At 47.0% G+C, this 24,586-nt stretch overlaps 1 protein-coding gene across 4 annotated transcripts in view; it reads right to left on the bottom strand.

Moving 5' to 3' along the window:
* Positions 1–24,586, bottom strand: part of RAD52 (RAD52 DNA repair protein) — a 309,192-nt gene that overhangs the window by 207,269 nt on the left and 77,337 nt on the right. For all 4 annotated transcript variants that reach the window (XM_086952848.1, XM_086952851.1, XM_086952850.1 and 1 more), the window contains exons 3-4: positions 16,470–16,571; positions 12,618–12,711 (exon numbers count right to left, since the gene is read on the bottom strand). In XM_086952848.1, the coding sequence (XP_086808974.1) occupies positions 12,618–12,711; positions 16,470–16,571 (196 nt within the window). The remainder of the gene's footprint in view (positions 1–12,617; positions 12,712–16,469; positions 16,572–24,586) is intronic.

Raw genomic sequence — 24,586 nt, forward strand, 5'->3', positions numbered from 1 at the left:
CAATCTGTGCGCTCAGAGGCTAATTACATCAGATTCAGAAAAGCCATTAAAACCTGGCTGTTTAACATCTAAGCCAGCGGTCCTTCTCTCTACACTGAATCACAAGCGCCGGGAAACCCTTTGTTGGGTAGCTGTTTGCGCTATACAAACTAAACAAACTAAACTAAGTGGGTGCTGAGGTCACATTTCAAAAGCAAATTCACCTTTTAACAAACAAGCATTTGCAATGCAATAGGTCTCGCATAAATTAAGTTTGAGCTATTGGCATTGTTAAATATTGAAACAAAAGTCTATAACTTGTAGGCCAAAAAAATGTGTATTTATTTCTGTAGCAATGGCGGCATGCTGCGCTTTAGATGAATATGTGTAAAAGTAAAGTGCGCCATACTGCACTGATGGTTGGTGGTGTGTGTGTGTGTGCCTGTACAAATTGTGCACTGATGGCTGGTGGTGTGTGTGCCTGGTGGAAGCGTGCACTGATGGCTGGTGGTGTGTGTGCCTGGTGGAAGCGTGCACTTGCGGCTGGTGGTGTTGGTGCCTGGTGGAAGCGTGCACTGGCGGCTGGTGGTGTTGGTGCCTGGTGGAAGCGTGCATTGGCGGCTGTTGGTGTGTGCCTGATGAAAGCGTGCACTGGCGGCTGTTGGTGTGTGCCTGATGAAAGCGTGCACTGGCGGCTGTTGGTGTGTGCCTGATGAAAGCGTGCACTGGCGGCTGTTGGTGTGTGCCTGATGAAAGCGTGCACTGGCGGCTGTTGGTGTGTGCCTGATGAAAGCGTGCACTGGCGGCTGTTGGTGTGTGCCTGATGAAAGCATGCACTGGCGGCTGTTGCTGTGTGCCTGGTGAAAGCGTGCACTGACGGCTGGTGGTGTGTGTGTGTGTGTGTGTGTGCCTGGTGAAAGCGTGCACTGACGGCTGGTGGTGTGTGTGTGTGTGTGTGTGCCTGGTGAAAGCGTGCACTGACGGCTGGTGGTGTGTGTGTGTGTGCCTGGTGAAAGCGTGCACTGACGGCTGGTGTTGTATGTGTGTGCCCAGTGAAAGCATGCAGTGACGGCTGGTGGTGATTGTGTCCGTTGAAAGTGTGCACCGACAGTGTGGTTGTGTGTGGGTGTGGTTGTGTGTGGGTGTGGTTGGGTGTGGTTGTGTGGGGGTGTGGTTGTGCGTGTGGTTGCAGTGTGTGTGGCTGTGGTTGTGTGTTTGAGCGGTTGTGTGTGTGTGGTTGTGGTTGTATGTGTGGTTGTGTGTGTAGTGAAGTTGTGTGTGTGGTTGTGTTGTGTGTGTGGTTATATCACAGCATAATCATTAAACCTGGACGTTTGAACTCATAAAAAGTTCATACAAACTGAGGACAGGGCCTTTTACTTGCTTCACAAACACTGCCTCCTGCACGTGTCACAGAGCTGCCTCGGTGCAGTATCCTCGGTGCAAAACCGATTAGCATTTTGCAGGATGCCTTGATTTTATTTCTTATAAAATGCCAAGAATCTTTTAGAAATCCAAACTTCTGTTCACTAGCTCAGGGAAGGATAATAAAACATGCATTTACATTGCAGCCAGCCTTCATGTAATCCTCGGCTGCTCTCTAGGTAAACAAACCCCACACTCGCACTATAGCCACCTGGTTGCGGGCACTGAAAGAACAAGCCCGGGCAAAATCAGCAAGTTAAGTGGGCGCCTGCTAAAATAATGATGCTGAAAGTTTAGAGCAGCGCCCGGGGGCAGGACAGCAATGAGAAAGCTGCCTGATGCGTGGCCAAACAAACAAGCATATAGTCGGACAGCCCTTGAAAAAGAGGCCGGGGAGGATCAGTGAGGAAGTGGAGTTCACGAACCAGCGACGAAAGCTGCAGGAGGGGCTGCCACTGAAGCATTGCAGGTCGCTCTTTCTAGCTGAAAACGAGTTTGAGCTATTGGAATTGTAAGTGACAATACATTTTATTTAAGTTTTGGTTTTTAAAACCTAGATAAAAAGGATTGTCATTGACAATGCCAAAAGACTAATCTTGCGTAAATGCGAGACCTATTGCATTCGGTCAAAGTCTTGGTATCGCTTTGCTTTTAAGTTCCTACGCGATGCTGTGTTAATTTGTTTTTTTAATAACCCCGAAAAGGCACACTTTCCGACATGTTTTATAGTCCCATCACTCTGAAATAGTTTGGCAATATTTCACTGACAGTAAAGGTTTTGTAACCTAAGGTTTCTAAAACAACTTTAGAAACAAGAATTGAGGTTTGAATAATTGATCACTTTCAAAAAAGAAAATTGCACGTCAGATCACCACATGCTTAGAAACCATTGTGCGCATTACCTATTGACATACAGGTTCATGTTCTCACAGCCCAACAGAGCTGCTGCCAGACCAACAGTTACTTAAACACACAAGAAAATACAAGCGATTTATTTTGTGGGTCTTAAATCAAATCGAATGTCCAAACTGGACAGTATGATTTGGGCTGTGGAAAGCTGGGTTACAGTGTTGCTTATTTATCATATGCAACTAACAACCATTGACAAAGCAAATAGTCCTTGTTCGTTGTAGGTGTAATGTTAGTTGTTGTATTGTATAACTGGATGTAAAGACATAAGCAGCAACATACCAGTCCGCAGCACACTATGCTAAGCAAAGATTTTAGCGTAAATGTTTAAGCGTGCCCTTAATTGCACTGGCCATACCCTTTTGTGAGACTCCCCCTTCCCCCAGTTTTTTTATCACATGTAAAGCCCTGTCTTCATCTTTTGCAGAGAAGAGGCATTTATGACCACAGATGTATTACTGCCATGAAAAATTCACATGAAGAAGAGATTACCAGAAGTTAAAGGTTTAGAGTTACTGTAGGAAATGTTTATATTCTCGAGGGATGGCATGACACTTTGCGACAAAATGCAGGAGGAAGTATAAGTGTGAGGAGAAGCAGGAATGCATGTTTTTAAATCGGTTATGCCTTGGCGCTTGGTGTGTGGCCTGCACAAAAGGGCCTGAATGTTCGCCCTCTTTAAAATAACGACGTGGATGGTCATATCACCACGATTGTTTTGAGCACTCAAAAAACATGTAATGTGCATCTGTGTACAAGAGGAACCGTGAACAGGATGTGATGGCCGACCATTAACAAACAATTATCTAACTTCTGGGTGCTGGTGTTTCACCTTGCAGTGTTTAACGGATGCTCCATTAGGGTCATGAGCATTGGATGGTGCGGTAAGTGCCCAGCTGTTGAAGCACTTCTAGTGGAGAGGTTTTTAAAAGAAACATAAAACAGTGGCTCTCATGCCTGCAATGTCTTTCTTCATCCCGGGACCAGATTTGCGGCTCTGTGCCACAGCTATCCCTACTGTGGCTACGAAAAGTGTTCTTTTCAATTACTGAAAAGAAGCTCTTGGCATTGCGTGGTGGGGGCGGGGGAGCGGCATTGGGTGGCGGGGCGGGGGAGCGGCTTGTTAGCGGATTTCTTTGTAGTCTGATGCAGAGGCTCAGACAAATGGTGGTGTGCGATGTGCAGCATGGTGCCTGTGCCGCGCTGCTTATTAAAATAATAAAATATTGAAAATGTAGTTTGGCGAGCCGCGCCTTTGTTTGGAGTGGGGTGAGGCGGGGCATGCAGAGAGCCCAAAAGGAGTTTGGTGATGGGCGCTGTGTAAAAGAAAGGCGAGGCTCGTCAAACTTTATTTTTTCAATACTTTATGCTTTTAGTAAGCAGCGCAGCATGGTGTATGTACCGTGCTGCTTATTAAAAACATAAAATATAAATATAATGGTGCTCTGATACTTGAAAAATGACACAGAATTTTTGAACTCCAAGAGTCGGAAAGCCGACATCACAGCGGAGACGAGGCATGCAGGTAGGCAGCACTTAATGTCGGTGGGTGCACTGGGCTCTCCGGAGCAACCTCGGGGCACTTGTGTGTAATGTTCCACAGGTTTAAACACGGAAAGCCAGTGAAGGCGATGTAGTGCAGAAGTCAGACGTATGCTGCAACTGATTAATCAATGCGCTCCTAGTGATACCTGGTGCTTGTTTACACCAATTTCAGTGCAACGTACACGAGGAGGGTGCTGCAGATGGCTGGCTGCCCACAAGGGATGCGTGTTTGCATGATTTGAGGGTTGGGAGGGTTCAAGCCCTGCCGCCATCACGGAACCAGTCAGGACTGGAGCCGCTGCTGGAGTGTGGGGATTTCAGCAGGGCAAGGGGAAGAAAGAAAGAAAACAATAGTCAATCTGAGAATATGATGCAGTCCCCGGGTGGCAAAACAAAGGAGTCCAAGGCGAGGGGAAAAAAATAGCTGCAGAAAGTTGACACAGTCATGAATAATGGCTAACTCTTATCAAGTTTGATCAGGTCTGCTATAATGAAGTGTAGCTCCATATTCCAGCAGGGACAATGAAGACAGGAGCCCGGAACTATATATTAAAACACTTTAAAATGGTTTCCATATTAAAATGAATAAGTTTCAATAAAAATGACACAATGTAAATTGAATGTTATCATAACAAGTTTCCTTTCTTCTGAGATCGGAGCAACGCACAATGGGTAAGCTAGTACAAAATACAAACTTAATTTCTGCAACTCCAGTGCCCACTCAGCACCATCATCCTCCTAAGATTATCATGATCCTAATGTACCAGATAGAGCCGGCAATGACCCCCAGAATGAACATGAGCGGTATTTATGTGCTTCCAGGAACGGGAGTGTGGTATTTTCCACATAAAAAAGTAAACAGAGATTGAAGAGATGTGAAAGTGGGTTTATTAACCTCATCCACAGACCGACATCCAGCAACTGCCAGATGACAACATTAAGTTCTCAAACAGAATCAAGGTAAGAAGTTCCAGAATCCTAAAGGGGAAAGGTTAATATTCTTAAAGAGAACAAAGAGACAAGCATATTACACATCTTCCTTCCTAACAAAACAGAGATAAATAAATAAACATGGTCCTACAAATAAAATAGAAGCTTAACATTTTCTAAGAGTCTTCTTTTAGAATAAAAACAGTTCATACAGCTAAACATAGTCTTTCAAATAAATGGGAGCTCTACGTATCCTTTGACTCCTCTTGTGAGATGATAACAACTCAGAACCATTATAAGAGCTCTTGTTAACACGAAGAAACTTACTAGATGCGGATTGCTGTGGAGAGAAGCATCATGAACAAATAAACTAGGGTCAACCACAACAACACGACTCTTATTCCACATTCTCCCATCTTCTGTCTTAACAGCATTTCTAAAAACCTTAACAACAGATCTTAAGTCAGTGTATTTTGACCATGGTTTGCACCCTACAGGTGTCTTAATTTTAACATAGTCACCAACTTTAACATCCTGAAAAACACATTTACGGTTATCAAAATATTCTTTACGAGCACATTGTTTGTTCAGCTCCTTACTTCTCCACTCATCTTGTTTTTCATCCATCCTGGACACCACAACTTATTTGGAACTCTCCCTTTGAATAACTCAAAAGAAGATCTCCCAGTTGACGAATGAGGAGCAACTCGATGAGCATAAATCCTGTCTTGAAGAGTTGCCTTCCAATTCAAACCAGAAGACCGAGCCAACTGAATAGACTCCTTAAGAGTTCTGTTGACTCTTTCAACAGCACCATTGGTTTCAGGATGGTATAAGGAACATCTTTTATGCATAATCCCACATTTAAAAAAAAAAAAAAATCAGAAAACATAGAAGAACAAAATTGAGGACCATTATCGGACAATAAGCTATTTGGAAAACTTTCCTTATTGAACACACCTTCCAAAAACCTAATCACAGAATTAGAGGTAATCTCACTCACTGCACAAACTTCTATCCACCTTGAATAAAGGTCCATGAGAACAATCAGATAGGGGGTATCTGGAACTCCAGATAATGGACCTAAAATATCAATGGCAACCTCATCCCAAGGGTGATTTGGTAGCACTCTTAACCATGGGCATTTGTCTCGTCTTAAGGATCTTGTCACTAGCACAGCACTCCACACAATCCCGGACTAATCTTTCTATTTCAAGATCCATACCAGGCCACCAGAATTGCAAACAAAGTATCTCCTTAGTTTTCACAATACCCAAGTGACCAGAATGAGCATGTGACAATTTTTTCCTTATCCCTAGAGGAGGAACAAGTTTGGTTCCATGAGTTAATAAACCCTCCGTAACAGAATGTTCATCCGAAACCAATAACCAGATTCTTCAATTGCCCCATCAGTAACCTTACATACATTAATGTTTTCATCAAGACCAACAGCATCATCCTCTTGAACATTGTCCTTATCAACTAATCTAGACAAACAATCTGCAGATTTATTAGCTAGACCAGGAATATACTCAACCTCAAAATCAAACTCCTGTAAAGAAACAACCCATCTTCTAATTCTTGAAGATATAGCATCCAAGCCTTTTTTTTAAGAACACCTCTCTCAAAGGCTTATGATCAGATAGAATGCAAATCTTTGATCCCCAAATCAAGTTTTTAAACTTTCTTAATGCCCAAAAAAATCGCAAGAGCTTCTTTCTCTATCACAGAGTAATTTAGTTCTGAGCCTTTAAGATAACTGGATGAGCAACAGATAAGAGAATCTCTTCCATCTTTTCTTTGTACCAACACTGCACCAAGACCTTTGTCACTTGCATCTGTAAATAAAACAGTGGGAAGACCAGGAACAAAAGCATGAAGCGAGGGAGCTTTGCTTAACTCTTTCTGGATGCAAATTCACTCATGCACTCAGGTGACCATTCAAAAACAACATTCTTAGCTGTCAACTTTCTTAAATTAGGAGTCTTGTCAGCAAAATTTTTAATAAATTTACCATAAAACTCAACCATGCCAAGGAAAGAGAGTAATTCCTCCTTATTAACTGGTTCTTTTACCTTGTCGATAGTTTCAACTAAATCCTTTTTTGGAAAAATACCTCTACCAGTAATGTGATGTCCTAAGTAATTTACTTCCTCTACTCTAAACTTACACTTAGCTTTTTTAAGAGACATTCCTGCTTCATCCAAACGTTTTAACACAGAACGCACACGTTTATCATGCGTCTTCCCTTCGTTTTTGGAACGTTTAAAAGTTGTAAGCGTCACAATCACTTTTTTCATTAAAGAGACTGGAACGCTGTGTGTGCATGCGTAAGAACAATGCTTGAAATGCAGCGTTTAGTTGGACTGCAACGTCAGGCCATTAATCACCGTGGAACACAACGTGGGACGCAGGGAAAGGCTTACGTCAACAGGACGCAGGAAAGGCTTACGTCAGCAACCAAGCTTCACGTCGGCACTAACAAGCGCTCAGCTCACGCGGAACGTTCTTTTCTTATCCTTTTACATTAAAATCCATATATTTATTTTTAAAAGATCCAGTCCTCCCTCCGCTCTCCTCACAGTAACTCAAATATTATTTTAGATGACTTTCATGTCCCAACTGCCGCTGCGAAGACAACGCTTCGTTTTTTTTTTTAAAAAACAGCCGCTGGAGGAAAGCAGGGTTTGATCCTATGTCGTCGTGTTGAGGTTATCAGCCAATCGTCGCCAAATAAATGTGGTATTTTCCACATAAAAAAGTAAACAGAGATTGAAGAGATGTGAAAGTGGGTTTATTAACCTCATCCACAGACCGACATCCAGCAACTGCCAGATGACAACATTAAGTTCTCAAACAGAATCAAGGTAAGAAGTTCCACAATCTTAAAGGGGAAAGGTTAATATTCTTTTAGAGAACAAAGAGACAAGCATATTACAGGGAGCTCTGTTGTCACCCCCTGCCTTTCACAAAAGCCACTTTTCGGAAACCAAATTAAAATGCTGCGGCCAGACCGGGTCTTAAAAATTGTCGCACAACAGAGGTAAATAGCAGCGATAAAAGTGTAGCGACTGTGACCCTGTTCGGTCTCGTGTCAAAACGTTTGTGCTGCTTGCCGTTCAGATGTACACTGTGAAAAATCGCTGAGCATGTGTAAAGGATTGCTGACGACACAGTTGTCCGTGCGCGAGTACATCACGTCCGTGCGCGAAAGTGAAAGAAAAGGTATTTGAATGTTTTTTGTGTGCGTCTCTGTTGTCTGAGTGTGTGCGCTTGTGTGTGCACATCACTCCCTGTGCCTGACAAAAACAAGGAAGGGCAAAAGGAGAGAAGAGGAGAAGCACTAAAAGAAAAGGGTGAAAAGTAGGAGGCAGAGGAAAGACAGCGCTGGGAGGGGGGCTGGGCAACCATGCCAGCATTCCGATTCACAAGCAGATGGTCCTGTTTATGACCTGCGGAGCGTGTGAAGTTGCTGGTGGCAAATGGAATTAGAGTGGCCGCTGTTGAATGCCTACACTATATTAAAAGGCAGCACAATGAAATGTTTTTAATGAATATTTTCATTAGAGAAAGCAAAGGCATTTGAATGATTTTTGTGTGTGTGTGTCTGATGTCTGTGTGTGTGGTTTCAGTGGCCAAGTGTGTGTGCCATTCCACTGCCAAATGTGTGACACTTACTGTTTTTCATGAGTAAAAGCAAACAAGTTCATGGAAAGAGACCTCTAATGGTCTTGAAATGCTGCAAAACTCATAAAATGGAATGTCACTAACCTACTTCTCTTTTCTAAGATGATCGCACTGTAAATAATTGTTGTGCCATGATATTAAACAGTAAGCAAATCATCGGAGGCACTATTTTATTAAAGTTGTATTTGCATATGAAAGACACATGCAGGTAAAAATAAAATACAAACTTAATTTCTGCGACTCCAGTGCCCACTCAGCACCATCATCCTCCTAAGATTCTCATGATCCTAATGTACCAGAGAGAACCGGCAATGACCCCCAGAATGAAGATGAGCGGTATTTATGTGCTTCAAGGAACGGGAGCTCTGTTGTCGCCCCCTGCCTTTCACAAAAGCCACTCTTCGGAAACCAAATTAAAATGCTGCGGCGAGACCAGGTCTTAAAAATTGTCGCACAACAGAGGTAAATAGCAACGATAAAAGTGTAGCGACTGTGACCCTGTACTGTCTCGTGTCAAAACGTTTGTGCTGCTTGCTGTTCAGATGTACACTGTGAGAAATCGCTGAGCATGTGTAAAGGATTGCTGATGACACAGTTGTCTGTGTGTGCGCGCGCCCGTGTGTGCACATCACGGCCGTGCCGCGAAAGTGAAAGAAAAGGAATTTGAATTGTTTGTGTGTGTGTGAGTGTGTGTGTCTGTTTTCTGTGTGTGTGCGCACATGTGCACATCACTCCCCGTGCCTAACAAAAACAAGGAAGGGCAAAAGGAGAGAAGAGGATAAGCACTAAAAGAAAAGGGTGAAAAGTAGCAGGCAGAGGAAAGGCAGCGCTGGGAGGGGGGCTGGGCAACCGTGCCAGCATTCCGATTCACGAGCAGATGGTCCTGTTTATGACCTGTGGAGCGCGTGAAGTGGCTTGTGGCAAATGGAATCAGAGAGGCCGCAGTCGCTTTGATGTTCTTGACTTGTCTTGCTTTGTGGGAGGGGTAGGCGGAGCGGATTCCTGTGGCCGGCGATGTGCACGCGCCGGGCTCACATGAACTGTACGCGATCCGCAGTTGGGTGTACTTTTCAAAAGCCTTACTATAAATCTCGCCCACCATCCCTATGGGATGGCATAGTTGAGACCTAAAAAAGGCTCTGGGGTCTCGCAGTTCATAAGTGTCGAGCACACCTTGATGCATACGTATTAATTTGACAATGTCCTTCAGTTTAGTAGCTTAGCAAAGGTACCATGAGTACCAAGTTAATGCGTTCACTAACGTTGCTCCGCTAGAATAAGGCAACCATTTTTTGTGAAGTGGCCCTGGTTACACTGCACCTGCTGCACGAATCTGGAGCATATATTTTTCAAAACGGTATTTAAATAAAAGCACACATCTGGCTCAGAAAGGTACTAATTGGCCATGTCCCTCTTAAATACAAGCCACGGGCGTCGTGTTTCGATACAGCCGCATGTCAGTGGTGCCAAGGACCCTAATGGAAACACCGTAAACGGCCTCCCTGTCCCTAGTTTATAATAAAACATAATAATAGGGGTCTATCAGGCCACGGTGGCACTGTACCTGCTACAGCAAAGATATGAACACCCCTGGAATAATGAGAATTCGTTGAAGAGACAAAAACTAAATATGAACAGCTTAGACGCAAATATTAACCTCCCTTTGCAGTCCGGCACGCAGAGGTGGTCTGAAAATGTCTCCCGCTGCATCCCAAGACCATACCACTGCCTCTGACATCACAATGCAACACACCTTCACTCTTAATGTGTATTAGAACGGTGACACTGCGTGAAGGGCCGCGCAATATAATGGCAGGTGACATCAGTGTACATTGTGGCACATTATCAAGTTCAGTTCTCATTCAGTACAAGTCCGCGATAGTGACCAGTCAGTCCCTATTTATGTAACGCACACTCCACTAAAGGATTTGTATACATGACTGCGGTTAGAAGAGAACTTCCGTCGCACATCTGAGGGAGAAAATGTCTATTTAGTACTATAGTGGTAGTACATGTAATCTGTTTCATTTCCCCATATTAGAGTGCTCTCCTTTAACAAAGTACAGTACAGTAGGGCTGTACAGCACCGCGATTTCCCACAAGCAATTGGCTGTCTGAGTAGAGGTAAAGGACACCTACCACACATTTGGAAAAGTACAGGGGAAGAAAAAGAAAGAACCCAAAAAAGAACAAGACATGCGGCCGCGACCAGGAGTTGTGTGCGCAAAAGTGAAAGTGATCCGCAGCAGAAGTGAAAGTGATCGTGCTCCAGATGGCGCCTCAGGCGCTGAAAGCAGGCGGCTGCACGCACGCGTAACCGCAAGCGCTAGGCCAGCAAAAGCTGTGGTAGCACTTTGAAAACTCCACTTACTAAATGTCTCACAGAGCAGCTCATGCGCTGCCTCAGGCGAGACCTAAAAATCTTTTAAATAACTATAGGACAAAACTAAGGCTTGCCTGGTAGAGCACAAGTCATTGAATGTAGGCCTATAGTCAGTTGTGTTCAGAATGTTTTGATATGGGCTTGCACAATGATGTGAAGTGATAATCAAGGATGAAGGTCTTGGACTTTGCTTGTGTGGATATGTTAGATAATAAAGTATAGGTAACTACTAATCAGCAAACTCAGGAGATTTTTTAAGTATAAAGGTCTATATTTTTGCGTGTGAGCATGGGGAAACCCCAAAATTAGATAGGAAAATTGGAAGCTTGGGCATCATCTGTTTTTTTTGTAGGTGTAGAGAGATCCCAGAATTCTGCAATAGCCCTATTAATAATGTGTACTATGAAGGTATACATTTAAGAGAAAGGGCATCTGATTCAGCGAGGTTTTGCAATAGTTTGATGCTGCATCGTAATGGTTGATTTTTTTCCATTAATTGATTTATTAATTAGGCAAATTTTTTCCCAACGGTGGTAGGTTCAGAAAACTGTTTGGGTGTTTGAGGTCTTGGATATTTTGAATTAAGGCTCTCGAGAGGCGAGTAGCAGTGTAACACCAATTTTGCTTAAGCAATGTCAATTTGGTAGTGTTCCTTTGCTGATCATAACTGCAAAAGAATTTAAGGGAAGCCGTTTACTCATCATAAGGGTAACGTTTTCGAAGATGTCTTCTTGCTTAATTGGGCTGCTGTGAGTATCACATGCTGATTGGTCTCACAGACTTACTTTGAGAGCAAGAGGAAAACTTTTAGATGAGTACATTTAGGATTTTGATGTTTTATTTTTCCACTTTGGAATTGGCATAATCAATATGTCTGATATTATCCAGGGCATACTGGAGGCAGAATTCAAGACCTTTATGGGGAATTTCATTTCAAGTACAATTTCAGGATTTTTGGTGGATTATGTCCATCAGATCCTTTTACATGTGGAATTTTCATGTGGAAGGTCATATAGCGGGTGCTCAAATAAGTAAACTTCGATAGGATGTTTAAAAGTTAAGATTAGAGTTTAACAGGTCAAGAATTTTGCACCTTATGTTCCTATAGTAAATGGAGTGGTATTTAAGATCAAATTAATTCGAGAGAGAGGCCTGGTTTTGTCCCCCCCCCACCTCCCCCCAGAGTGGAAATTGAAATAACCAAGAACAACATTTTGGTGGTGAGGGATACTGAGCCAACAGTAATGTCTTCAGTTAGCTCAGCAATAAAACTTCTGGGAGAAAGAGAGAAACTGGAGAGACAAAATGGGGGTAGTAGGCCAAGAGCAGAGATCTTAAGTTCTACCACTGAAGGTGGGAATGCTCCATTTATTTGCTTTCTCTCCATTTATTTGCTTTCTAGACCATATATTTTCATTTACAGATAGAGGACTACAAAGAGGAGAGGTGAACTACTCACGCAGGACAATTAGACTATTTGATAACTCTACAAAAGGTTAGCCCCTCTTAATCACATTTGAAGAGGTAAAACTTTTTTTTCTCTTTGATCAGCACCTGCTGAGCAGAACAAGTAATCCTGGTGTAACACTTAATTTAAATACACACACTAGACATCTGTACAACTCTATGAAACCATGAAATAGGCATGATCCGATTTACCAACGCCCTCCTGACTGCCATTGTACAGGAGGCTGAAAATGCACTGCGGTCTGCATGCAACTCAACTCTAACACATGCCTTACACGTGTTGCAAACTTACCAACATTCTGCTGTGTGACAGAATGGGACCATCCATTGTATCCAAATAGTTCATTAGCCAAGCTGATGACCCGATGACCTTCAATGTAGCACACCTATGAGATATAGATCAAAAGGATAAGAACACATATTTCAATATGTGCATTGATCTACTTTTGCAGTTTTCTTGTGGGTACAACAGCTGAGGAGTGTGCAGTAGACAGGATGCAACACTGAAATGTACTAGTGATCAAAAACTCTAGCCACTTCCACCTTCCTTACCCAGACTACACATGCAGGTGGTGAATGGCATTCCAGGGGCAACACACTCAGCCATTCTCATCCTGGATTTTTTCAGGGTTGACAAACTGTCCAACCAATAATATCAATATGGATTAATTTAGTTTAATGAAATCATATCAGTTAGGGAATTTAAACAATTTAACAAGAAGTTGCAAACATGATGAAGGCACCGCACCCTATGTGACAAATGGTAAGTGTGAATTCCACAATAAGAATTTAAAAAGAACACATGACATGCAATTTAGCATTTTCACAAAACATTAGGGTTATGTTTACCATTTTAATCTTTTCTGTTGTGTTGTGCTCTGCATCTACCAGTTCACAAAATAAAAAAGCAAGTGAAACGAAGCCCTTCACAGTGCAAAAAAGTGTTCTAGTGCAGGAGGTTAAACTTTAAAACATCTTTTCACTGCCTGCACAAATATGGTCATTTTGATTTTCATTGGAGTGGATATATTTCTTATATTCACCTAAAAAACTTGAAAGAATTTAAGGGTGCATAATTATATGCATCTAAAATGCACTGGAATCTGTACCTGAATTTTTATGGATGCTCTACATACCCAAAGAGTTACGTTCTATGTTATTTGATTAAGAGTTTAAAAAACAATGAATAGGAGCTGGGGTTGAGGAGGTATAACCAGCTACTCAAATAATACACGGGGCACCATTTTATGATGCTCACTACCAACAGCACCGCCCAAACAAAGAGGGCTGGGGAAAATCTCCCTATCCTTGATTCTAGATGAATCAGACTGGATCGGTACTCCAAAGATTTGCTAGGGAGAAACCTCTGCAACCTGGAGGTACATCCGAAGTGTACCTTAACCCCCTAATCAAAGCTGGCTACTGCCCCTCATCGGATCATGGGGAGGGGACTGGTAATTGGTGAGGTACAGTCTTTCTGGAACCCATAAGCAAGGGCAATTTAGCGAATTTCTTCTAAGGGCAAAATGACTATATTAAAATGGTGGTCTCATTATGGCGGGGAAAGCCATCATGATTTCTATCCTGGCCCGATACTGCCTCACAGACCAAATTTTCCTTCCAACTGTTTTTTCTCTATCTCAATTTAAAATCCCAAAGTAACAGTCCAAAGCCTGCTGAGCAAGAGAGCATCTACAGCACTGATCAGAGATAAGGGTACTACCCTCCAAAATATGGGGGTAGTAAGCAGGGGTCAGAAGATCTCCTTAGCAACAGGATCCTGGACACAGCGCCCTATGAGGTGTGAATGCAGAATGCATCCCGGAACATTTGTTACTATTAAAAATAGGTCTGAAATACCCTTTTAATTTCAAATGCTGCAGTCCATGGGCAGAAGCACCGTTTCCCCACCACCACCTAGTACCCCTTACCTTGGATATATACTGGCATCCCTGAGCCAATGATTTAGCTCCCCTTGCAGTGAGGCTCGCAAGGAGCAAATGCAAGACACTGTGCTTCCATGACATTCAAAGCCAGAGAGCTCTATTTTCCGATATGTCCAACTTCTTCGCAAGCAGCAAATCATCTCTGATCTCCAAACGAGCTCCCACCAAGGCAAAATTACTGAATATACCTTGATCTACATTTGAGAAGTTCTAAAAAGGAGTATGAACAAAAATGGAGTAGAAGAACTAATATTACTTGATCAAATGTCAACCATTAGCCTCTACTATTCAAGGAAGTTCCTGGACGGGTTCTACCCTTCACCCAACGCCTCCCCCCTTCTTGATTACCAAAGAAGGCACAGCATTGTCTTGTTTTCCTATTCAAACTAACCCCTTTCACCAATCATTCAAAGTCTTTTATTTTCAATCCTGTTTAACATCTTTCTGACACTGCTACCGTAGTTTATCAATTCTTTCAAACTAATCTGCTACAACTACGCCAATGACACAAATATTTGTAAACTAGAAAAAATAAAGGAATTAGAATCTTCAAGATGGGGCTATTGTCATTTTATTAATCATGAAAGTGAATATGTTACAAAATCCACCTTCTACTCAAAGAAGACATCTTCTCTCACATATTATAGCTTCAAAAAGCAAAAGACAATGTCCCCTTTATTACGTTACATATAGACTATGCTAATGAGACATCAGTCTCCATACTTACACATAAGCAGTGGCAAAGTTGTGAGTTGTCATTGTGATGTAATGAGGAAGTGGATGGAGCGGAGCATGGACATGGAAGTCGTTGCAGCAGGAGAAATGTCAGTCTCAAGAGGGTAGGGAGGGTAGGTAAGGATGAAGAGAACATTAAGAAAGGGAGAGGTTGAGGGCAGAACAGGAAAGGATCAAAAGAAATAAAGAGGGGGAAGAAGAGACGAACAGCTGGTACAATAAAATATAAGGAGTCCAAAGGGGAAAAAAACAAGGGGCACAATAGAAGGCAGTTGAGGCCCCCTCTACATATAACTTTTAGCCGAGGCACAAAGGGGCAGCAGCATGATGAGACCTAGGGTATTTTACCTTTTACCCTATTAAACATGAAACCAAGACTATACATCTGAGAAAGGGGTGTGCGTGTGACTGTCCTCCAGCAAAGACTCTGCTTTTTAGGCCACTTCTTGCTAGGCTACACATCCAGGTTAATAAACATACAGTGTGGCAGTCCTTTGCTGCCAACTGGTCCAAAATATATCTTTGCTAGTGACAGCATGGATCGCGACACACATGGCTTCACATGTGCACCAGTGAAGAGATATCTTGAGTGGCTTTCGCTGTCAACCCTTCTGAAAGCAATCCACCAAGAAAGTCAATATGTGATGAAGAGGAAATCAACACAAAGAGAAGCAATCAGTAAGGGTGAGTTATCTGTTCAAGGAGCTGCAATAAGGAGGCGAAGTTACAGAATGTTCAGGAGGTCACTAGATGATTTAGATATTCACTGTTTACGACTGCTAGCAACAAAATATAATCCTTCAGTCTTGACATTAAAGTAGAAATTTAAAGCCATTTTTCCCCAAACACCTCCTTTTCTCAAGACAATTTAAAGGAAAGATCACTGTACACAAAGCAATTGTATTAACTCTTCAAGTGCAGATTCAACTAACTCCTGAGCAAAAAGCAATACTATCAGCCATGCTTTGTGAACCAATCTCCAAAACAGTTCCAAAAGTGTATCAAATCTTGCCCAACAAACTGGGTTCCCATATAGTTAAATGACAGTAATGTCTAATATTTAGTGCAATATGAAAGAGCAGAAATCTCAGACAAACACTTTTATGAAAAGTAATGGTTGTCATATTGATGCTGGGAAAGCTTTAAGGGGCTGGTCTTTCCAATTTCGGCATCACACAGAGCCGAAAACAGATAAACAGGAAATGCTGCTTGCAGCTTCCCAATTGCTAGGTGTGCCTGGTTGCTAAACATAAACCACAGATTTGTGTTGACCACATCTGTATCATTCAAATATTTGCTTAATTCAAACGCTGGGTAGTCTGTTAACAGATGCTCCCTTTACCCTATCAGGACTGAAAAAATTATGATGAACACAGAACCAGCACCATCAAGTGTCAGAGCCTAGAAAAGGAACTTGCAGTATTTGATAGCCATCTTTAGGTTTCCCCGCTTCGATATCTTACCTTCTGCCCCCCTCCAGCCTGCCTGCTGCTGATGTATTCTGGTCCCAACTTCTGGCGTAGAGCATTCTGGACTGCTTGATATTCCTCTGCAGTGTACTGGTGCTTTAATAAAAGAAAAGGATGCGATCAATAATAAGACAGCTAGTCCCTTCCCAACCATTATTAAGACAAATGAGTACCTAAGAGTTCCTAGCCAGAGGTTGGCAGATCAACCTACTCAGGGGGTCCATGACTGTTTAATAAATTAAACTAGCATTTGTAATGCAATAGGTCTCGCATTAGGAACGTTTGAGCTATTGGTCTTGTAAATGACACATTTTATTTTTATGTGTTTGTTTTGTAAATAGCGAAATTATTAGCTTTGTCATTTACAATGCCAATACTTTTAACTTTTGCAAATGTGACACTTATAGCATTTTTAGGTTTAAATCCTTTTATTGAAAGACAGTGCAGTAAGGTACATTGTACATAACTATGACGTAGGTAGGGCCCACAGGCCCCTATAAGCAGATCAAGGCTTGAGAAGGCCCTGGCTATGTTGACAAAGTCCGACCTGTCTGGGAAAGAGCAGCACTGTGCAGAATATAGCAACAAAACAGTAACAATTCGAACCCCCCCACCCCCACGCCCCCCTCCGAACCCCGACACCCCCCGCCCCGTCCAGTGCCAATGTCTTCCCCTGGCTGACTAACCTCACAAGCCAGAGAATTTCCGCCCGCAGAAGCCATCTCAAGGGTCCTTGGTCGCCGTCTCAGTAAGACGCAGTAATCGAAGCTAGCGGGGACACGTTATTTCTCTGAATTCCATAAGTAACAGGGATCGGAAGGGCTGCCAGAGTTCTTCAAATTGGTCTCTATCCCCTGCCAGTGTGAGGGACAGTTTCTCCATACCCAGTACGTGCCACATCCTGTGGAGCCAACCTGTGGTAGAGGGGAGTGTAGTGGTGCGCCAGTGAGTGAGGATGTTTTGCAACGCTGATCCTTGTGCAATGGCTATTTGGCGTCCCCAGCGAGAGCGCAATGGATATGTCAGTGCATTGGGGAGGCTCAGGAGAACATAAGCCGGGAAACGTGGTATTTCAGTAATGAAATGTTTATTAGTTTCGTCTAGTATGTGCGTCCAATATGGCTGGAGTTGAGGCCAGTCCCACAGTATATGTACTAGATTACCGACTTGCCCACACCCTTTCCAACAGAGTCTGTCCTTGGTGTGGTCCATCTCGTACAGCCGCTCAGGGGTGTAATACCAGAATGTGGAAATTTTCGAAAGTGTCTCAGTGAGTCCCGTGTGATATGCAGAATGGCGCGCCCTGTAGGCAATCCCCTCCCATTCCCTGTGGGTTAGGGTCCTACCAAACTCCCTCTCCCAGCCTTCCCGACCTGGGTTGTGGATGTGTGTTGGTGGTGTCTGAATCATCTTATAGATGTCCGAGATAAGTTTAGTGTCGGAGGTGCGCGTCAGAAGCCAGCGTTCGTATGGTGTGAACCGTCTCTCCGCGGTCTCACGGACCTATGGTTGGAGCGCCCAGTGCCTCACCTGGAGGTAGCGCATGCGTTCTGACTCGGGGAAGCCGTATTCCTGTTTGAAGAGCGGGAACGGGAGCACCCAGTCTGCGCCATAGATATGATATAGGAACCGGCAGCCTGCCTGTCTCCAATGTGCAAAGGACCCTTTCGCCATGCCCGGGGTAAAGTCCGGGTTGTCTACCAGTGGTGTTAGCGGGGAGGGAAATGTGGTCAGTTCGTGGGAAATATTGGTAGCTTCCCAGACCTCCAGGGGAATTCGAGTGATGTGAGAAGCGTAAAGGCTTGCTGGTCTGTGTGGCTTCGGGAGAAAGGGGATTTCTGCCTGGTCCTGAAAGAGGCAATGCTTTTCAGATTCCCACCTGCTCCACTCTATTAAATACCGTAGTTGCGCCGCCTGGTAGTATTTGTGCAAATCCGGGATGCCCAGCCCTCCGTGGCCAATGTGGCAATCGTCCTCTTCAGTCTGGGCTTCCAGCCTTGCCAGATGAATTGGGTTAGGTTCCGCCTGTGTTTGCCGGATCCATCCGGCGGGAGGTCGAAGCAGTAGGGTCCGGAAAAGGTATAGGATTTGCGGCAGCACGGTCATTTTGGCTGCCGCTATCCGTCCCAACCAAGAGAGGGGAAGGTGTCGCCACTGATTCAGTTCCTCTCGGATCCGCGTGCGTAGGTGTTGGACAGGCCACACGACAGGCTTGCTCCCTCCCCGCACGACCAGGCCCGAGCCTGGCTCTCCAGGTGTTACATGCAACAACCACCCGTTTCCCGTCTCATATGGGACCCCTGCCCCATGGCATCTCCACATCATGGGCCCGAATCACTACCGGCCCCCACGCCCGGCCTGGGCGCCATCTTGGACACAGCACCACGAGGCCGCGTGGCCTCCGATCGACCCTAACCCTGGGCCTGGCCAGGCCTCGACATCCCGGCACCACCATTCACCCAGGAGGTGAGCGGACTACTTGGCAGGTCAATGGGAGAAAGAGGTGTCGATGGCTCTCCCCCGCCAGGTGCCGATCGCCCCCAGCTCCCCCAGGCGCTGGCTCCACCCCCCTGCTGGGTGTCTGGACTCCCTCATCCCGGACCTCCCGACCTCCAAGTGCGAGGGCCCGGACATCAAAGGGCGCCAGACCTATAACTGGGGCAGCTCCAGAGCAGGAAGGCAGTTGTATCCTGGAGTCGAGAGACGCAGTGAAGAACTCATCCTTGACGGACTACTGGCGCTGCCGTAGCCCTGCCTTGCGAACTATCGTCCTGCCTGCTGGCGCTGCCGCAAACCTTCTGAAACCTTCATCGTCGTCGGGACCTGCTGGCGTGGCCGCGGACCGTTTGTAACTACCACCTTCATCGGGACCTGCTGGCTCCGCCGCGGACCGTCGCTACCTTCAATCATCTCGGGACCTGCTGGCTCCGCCACGGCCCGATCATCTAGAACGCCGAGCTCGAGGATTGTGAGCTATCCATCTATCACCATATCTACCCGAGTGGTAACAAGACTGTCCCGCTACCCCCTTTCCCAACCAAGAGACTAGAACCGAGAGGACCCCTGAGTCCAGACCTCCTTGTACCATTCCACCGTACTTAGAGAATTGCTTATAAAGAACGTTAAACCTTATCCTTGTGTGGTGTACATCTGTGGGGGGGGAAGTTACTTGTCTGTACGATCGCTGGAGACGGCTCTCCCCGGAGACCTCTCCCCTTATTCTCGGCCGACCCTCCCGGTCCGTCTAACAGTAGGGTGGCGTAATTCGCAGTGGACATGCTGGCGAGTGTCGGGGCCAGCTGGATTCCCAAATAAGGAACCGTGTCAGACGCCCACTGAATGGGAAGGAGGTTTTGTAAGTAGGTCCTGGTGGAAGCGGAGAGTGACAAGTCTAACGCGATGGACTTATCTGTATTCATTTTAAATCCGGCTACCGCCGCAAAGGCGTCGATCTCGGCCATGCACGCTGGAAGAGCGGTTCACGGGTGATCTAGGGAGATCAGTAGGTCATCAGCATAGAGACTGATGGTATGTATGTCCCCACCAAACGTTATGCCCGTTGCGTCCCGATTTTGCTGAATCCTTTGGGCGAGAGGTTCCATGTAGAGGGCGAAGAGAAGTGGTGACAACGGGCATCCCTGCCTCGTCCTTCTCTCAATTGTGAACCCAGTCGAGCTATATCCATTAACCCGGACTACTGCCGTGGGCGATCTGTACCAATTGAAAACAAGGGTTCTGAATTTCTCCCCTATCCCGACCTTAGCCAGCACCAGTTCCAGGTAGGGCCAGTGTACACAGTCGAACGCTTTCTCAGCATTGACGGTTAGAATCATGCGCTCCTCCGGTATGCGGGAGGCTTTTTCAATTAGGTGGACCACCCTCTTGGTATGATCTACAGTCTGCCGTTCAGGGATGAAACCCGCCTGGTCAGGGTCCACGAGGCCCGGCAAATAGGGGGCAAGACGTGCCGCTAAGTATGCCGGTGTACAGCTTGAGGTCGACGTTAAGGAGTGATGTCGGTCGGTACGCTCCACATTTGGACCTATCCTTCCCAGGCTTCGGAATGACCGAAAGGGACGCACGGAGGAGATCCGGAGTGATTGTCCCGGGTTCCGCGAAGGTGTTGAAGAGGTGAGTGATCAGTGGGGCCAGGGTGGCGTAGAAGGTCTTGTAGAAGATGGCGGCGAAACCATCCGGCCCCGGTGCCTTCCCCACCTTAAGCCGGGCAATTGCAGCAATTACTTCCTCGATGCGGATGTCCCTCTCCAAATACTCAGTCTGTACCGGAGCGAGTGAAGGAAGCGTGACCGAATCCAGGTATTGCTCCGCGGAACTCGGCGTAGAAGTCGCGTAATGTCTACGCAATCTGGGCGGGATATCTCCTTGACTCTGTTGTTGTCGCGCCACCCTCAACCGGTTGGCCAGCATGCGACCGCACCGGTCTCCACCGGTATAGTAGGCGTGCTTAAGACGCAGCACGGCATATTCCGAGCCATCCATATTCGCTGGTGCATTTGTTCTAATTCCTGTACCCGTTGGGTAAGCTCCTCCCGTTTGGCCTGCCTATCCCGGTTCTCGGCTGACGAGAGGGCAATAAATTTCCCTCGGAGGACCGCTTTCAAAGCTGCCCATTGGGTCGTGAGGGTGGTGTCAGAATTGGATTGGCGTTGTGGGTCAGGTAGTCCTGTATAGCTGTCTGGTTGTGCTTTACGATGTCCTTCCTATGCAGTAGAGTATCGCAGAGTCGCCATACCCTGGGGGCGGGGGGGGGGCTAGGGGAGGGGGGTGACGTAGGCGGAATGGCAATTGTCGTGATGACTGGCGCGTGGTTGGACAGTGAAATGACCCCTATGTCTGTAGACGCGCCGAGGGTACACACCGGTCCAGTTGCTAAAAAGTGATCTATTTGGGCGTACATTTTGTGTGCCGCGGAGTAATAGGAGTACTCTCTTTCTTGTGGGTGGCTGAGACGCCAAAGATCGTGAAGGTTGAGTTCCTGCATTTTCATAGTGCATGCAGATGATAGTGTCCCTGCTTGATGAGTGCGTTGACTCGACCTGTCAAGTGCTGCGTCAAAGACCATGTTCATGTCACCTCCTAGTATAATGTGTCTGTCTAATGTCGCTGTGATGTCAGTGAGGGATGAGTGAAAGAATTGTTCTTGGCCCTCGTTGGGGCAGTACAAGGAGCCAATCGTGAGTGCTAGGCCGTTCAAGGCAAAGCGGTATGCCAAGAGTCTACCTTGCAGCTCTGCAGTTTTATGCAGAACCTTTCCTGGAAGTGGCGTACCACCAGGATCGCCACTCGTGCGGTTTTGGTGGGCCCAGAAGAGAAATATTGTCCCGGAAATGCGCAGGAGCGGAGTCTGTGGCAGTCTCGTGTCAGCAGGTGCGTCTCCTGGAGCAGGCAGGACATCTCCAAGAAGAAAGCACCGCGCGACTCTTGCCCGGGTTATTAAGACCCCGTACATTTAGGGTCAATATCTTAAGAGTGTTGGGCATTATAATGCGTGATGGTGTGGGGCACGTGTGCATTGTCGGTCAAGTGATCTCCGATGAGGAAGGAAACAAGGGTACCAAACTGACAGGAGGAAGAGAAGGAGGAAGGAGGAAGGAGGAAGGAAGGAAGAGAAGGAGGAAGGAGGAAGGAAGAGAAGGAGGAAGGAGGAAGAGAAGGGAGGAAGGAGGAAAGGAGAAGGAGAAGAGGAGGAGGAAGAGGAAAGGAGAGGAAAAGGGGAGGGAGGAGGAGGAGGAAAGAGGAGGAGGAGGAGGAGGAAGGAGGAAAGAGGAGGAAGAATGAAGAGGAAGAAGAAGAAACCCCCATTACTGACTTCTACAGGAGCCAGCTTGCCCAGCCAAGCTAATCTTCTGATATCCAAAGACACGCGCTACCTCCTCCACGGCTGCCGCTTGTTCATATGCCACCGTCACTGGGTCTGGCTTGTGAGACACCTTCGGTGAACGCCGACGCCCCACCTGCTGCCATCAGTCGCTCGAGGGCCTTGGCAAAGTCTTTCGTGAGGGGCGATCAGAGGGGTCTTTCGCCTGCTTGTCGTCATCCTGATCTATGCCCAGCAGGGCGCAGGTGTCTCGGAGGGAGCGAAGTTGTTGGAGAGCCCCGTTCCACTTGAAGATCAATCGAAAGGGATGGCCCCCAGGAAGTAAGGAACACCCTTGTCTCGTAGAAAAGCGGTGGCCGGCCTGAAGGCCCTGCGCTTCTGCAGCGTGATCGCCGAGAGATCTTGGTAGAGAGCTACCGGATGGCCCTGGTAGCGAAGGGGCTGTTTCTTGCGGGCCGCCTGAAGGATGCGCTCCTTTAAGGGTAAGTCAGGAAGGAACACCAGTATGTCTGGGGGAGGGGCAGGCACCCGGCGCGCCAAGCCGACCCTGTGCGCCCTGTCGATGCGGATGTCAAAGTCTACTCCCTCGCTCAAGACATCTCTGAAAAGGCCCTGAAGGAAGAGGGAGATATCCTTCCCCTTTGCCTGAAGTGGGCACGCCCCGGACCCGTATATTATTTCTGCGGGAGCGGTTCTCAAGGTCCTCCATATGCGCCTGTAGGTCTACCTGCTGCTCCCGGAGACGCACCACCACCTGTTGCAACTGCTCCACCTCTTCACTTCTGGTGCGGTCGTCGTCCTCCGCGGCAGCCACTCTCTCCCCAGGCCATCCACATCCCTCCGTAACTCCCGGAATTCGCCAGCCAAGTCCTGCTTTAGGATGTGGAAATCATCCCGCAGCTTATTAAAGAGGGTCTCCAAAAACGACTTAGTGATGGGGGCTCCATCCTCCTCATGCCCGTCGCGCTCTTAGTCGGTGCCATGGTTGCTGGACACTTCTCCCCTTTCTGGGCGCCGTTAGTGAGCATGTCCGTAATTGTGCGGCCCCCTATGCATTGACCTGATGTCATGATGTTCGCGGCAACCGATCCCGGGGGTTGCTGGGCACACACCCCCCTGGTGGACAGTTCGTGGGCCGGCACAAACACCAAACCGTGCTAGCCACCCGTGAAAACTGGGGGTCACTCTCTGGGCCAGGCAAAGGCGGGTATGGAGCTCCTTTGGAAGAGCGATCACTGCTTGCTAGGCCTTGAGATCCTGCGCTCACCTCAGTGTCTTCTCGCCAGAGGTCACTGACCTGCAGTAAGCCGACGTTTGGTGTCCCCCGCTGTCCCCTCAGGCACAGGCCGCCGAAGTGCGACTCGATGGTGCTCCTGCCTCTCAGTGTTGATGCGCCTTGCCAAAGCGACCCCGATCGGGCCCTCCGGGGACCGTCACCAGTAGGCCCAGAAGCCTGTGGCCAGATTTCCAAGGCTCCCGACCAGGCGCCCACGCGATTCGTCAGGTAGCCTTTCACCGCTAAGCGCCGGGGCCCAGAACCCCCTCCTCTGGCGCTGTGGTCGCAGTATCAAGGCGCTGTCTCTGGGTGATGCGCTGTCCAGCGCAGCCGGGGCTCAATTTTCGGGCAGCCGCCCCGCCGTCTCAGCCTTAACTGGCCGCACACCACATGGCCCGCGGGGTCGCCCTCCACAACGCAGTCAGAGGCGGACAGCGGCAGGGGCCAGGATTGAGGGCTGCTGTTCGCTGTGGGCCCGGAAACCAGGGGACCCCGTTTCGCGCCCTCCAGACTGAGTTCTTTCCCAGGTAGCCGCGGGGAGCCCCGCGCCGGTCCGAGCACCGCCCTGGGCCGCCTCCGCCGCAGTGCTCACCTCCGCCGTCGGGCTGCGCCTGTTGCTGGTGTCTGTCTCTCCGCCCCACACAGTCTCTTGCTCCACAGGCCGTGGATCGCGACCGTCACTCCACAGCCGCGGCCGCCATTTGCCACTGGGCAGGCCGCGGTGCGAGGCAGACAGGGCTCCGTAGCCGTGCAGGAGCCACCACTCTCCGCTTTCACCGGGTCGGGTCTGCAGTCCGGTGTCTCCGGGCCCCCGCCAACTCTGTTCGGGGGTCTCAGTGCTAATTCAGAGGTCCGGGGGAGGATTCAGGACGGGAACCTCAGGAACCCACGTCCGACCCGGTCGCCATCTTGGCCACGCCCCCTTATAGCATCTATAATGAAACATGTTTTTTAATTACGTGACTTATATGTATTGATATTACAAATAACTGGATT

This window comes from Lissotriton vulgaris, chromosome 1_2 (genome assembly GCF_964263255.1).
Source record: "Lissotriton vulgaris chromosome 1_2, aLisVul1.2, whole genome shotgun sequence".
NCBI lineage: Eukaryota > Metazoa > Chordata > Amphibia > Caudata > Salamandridae > Lissotriton > Lissotriton vulgaris.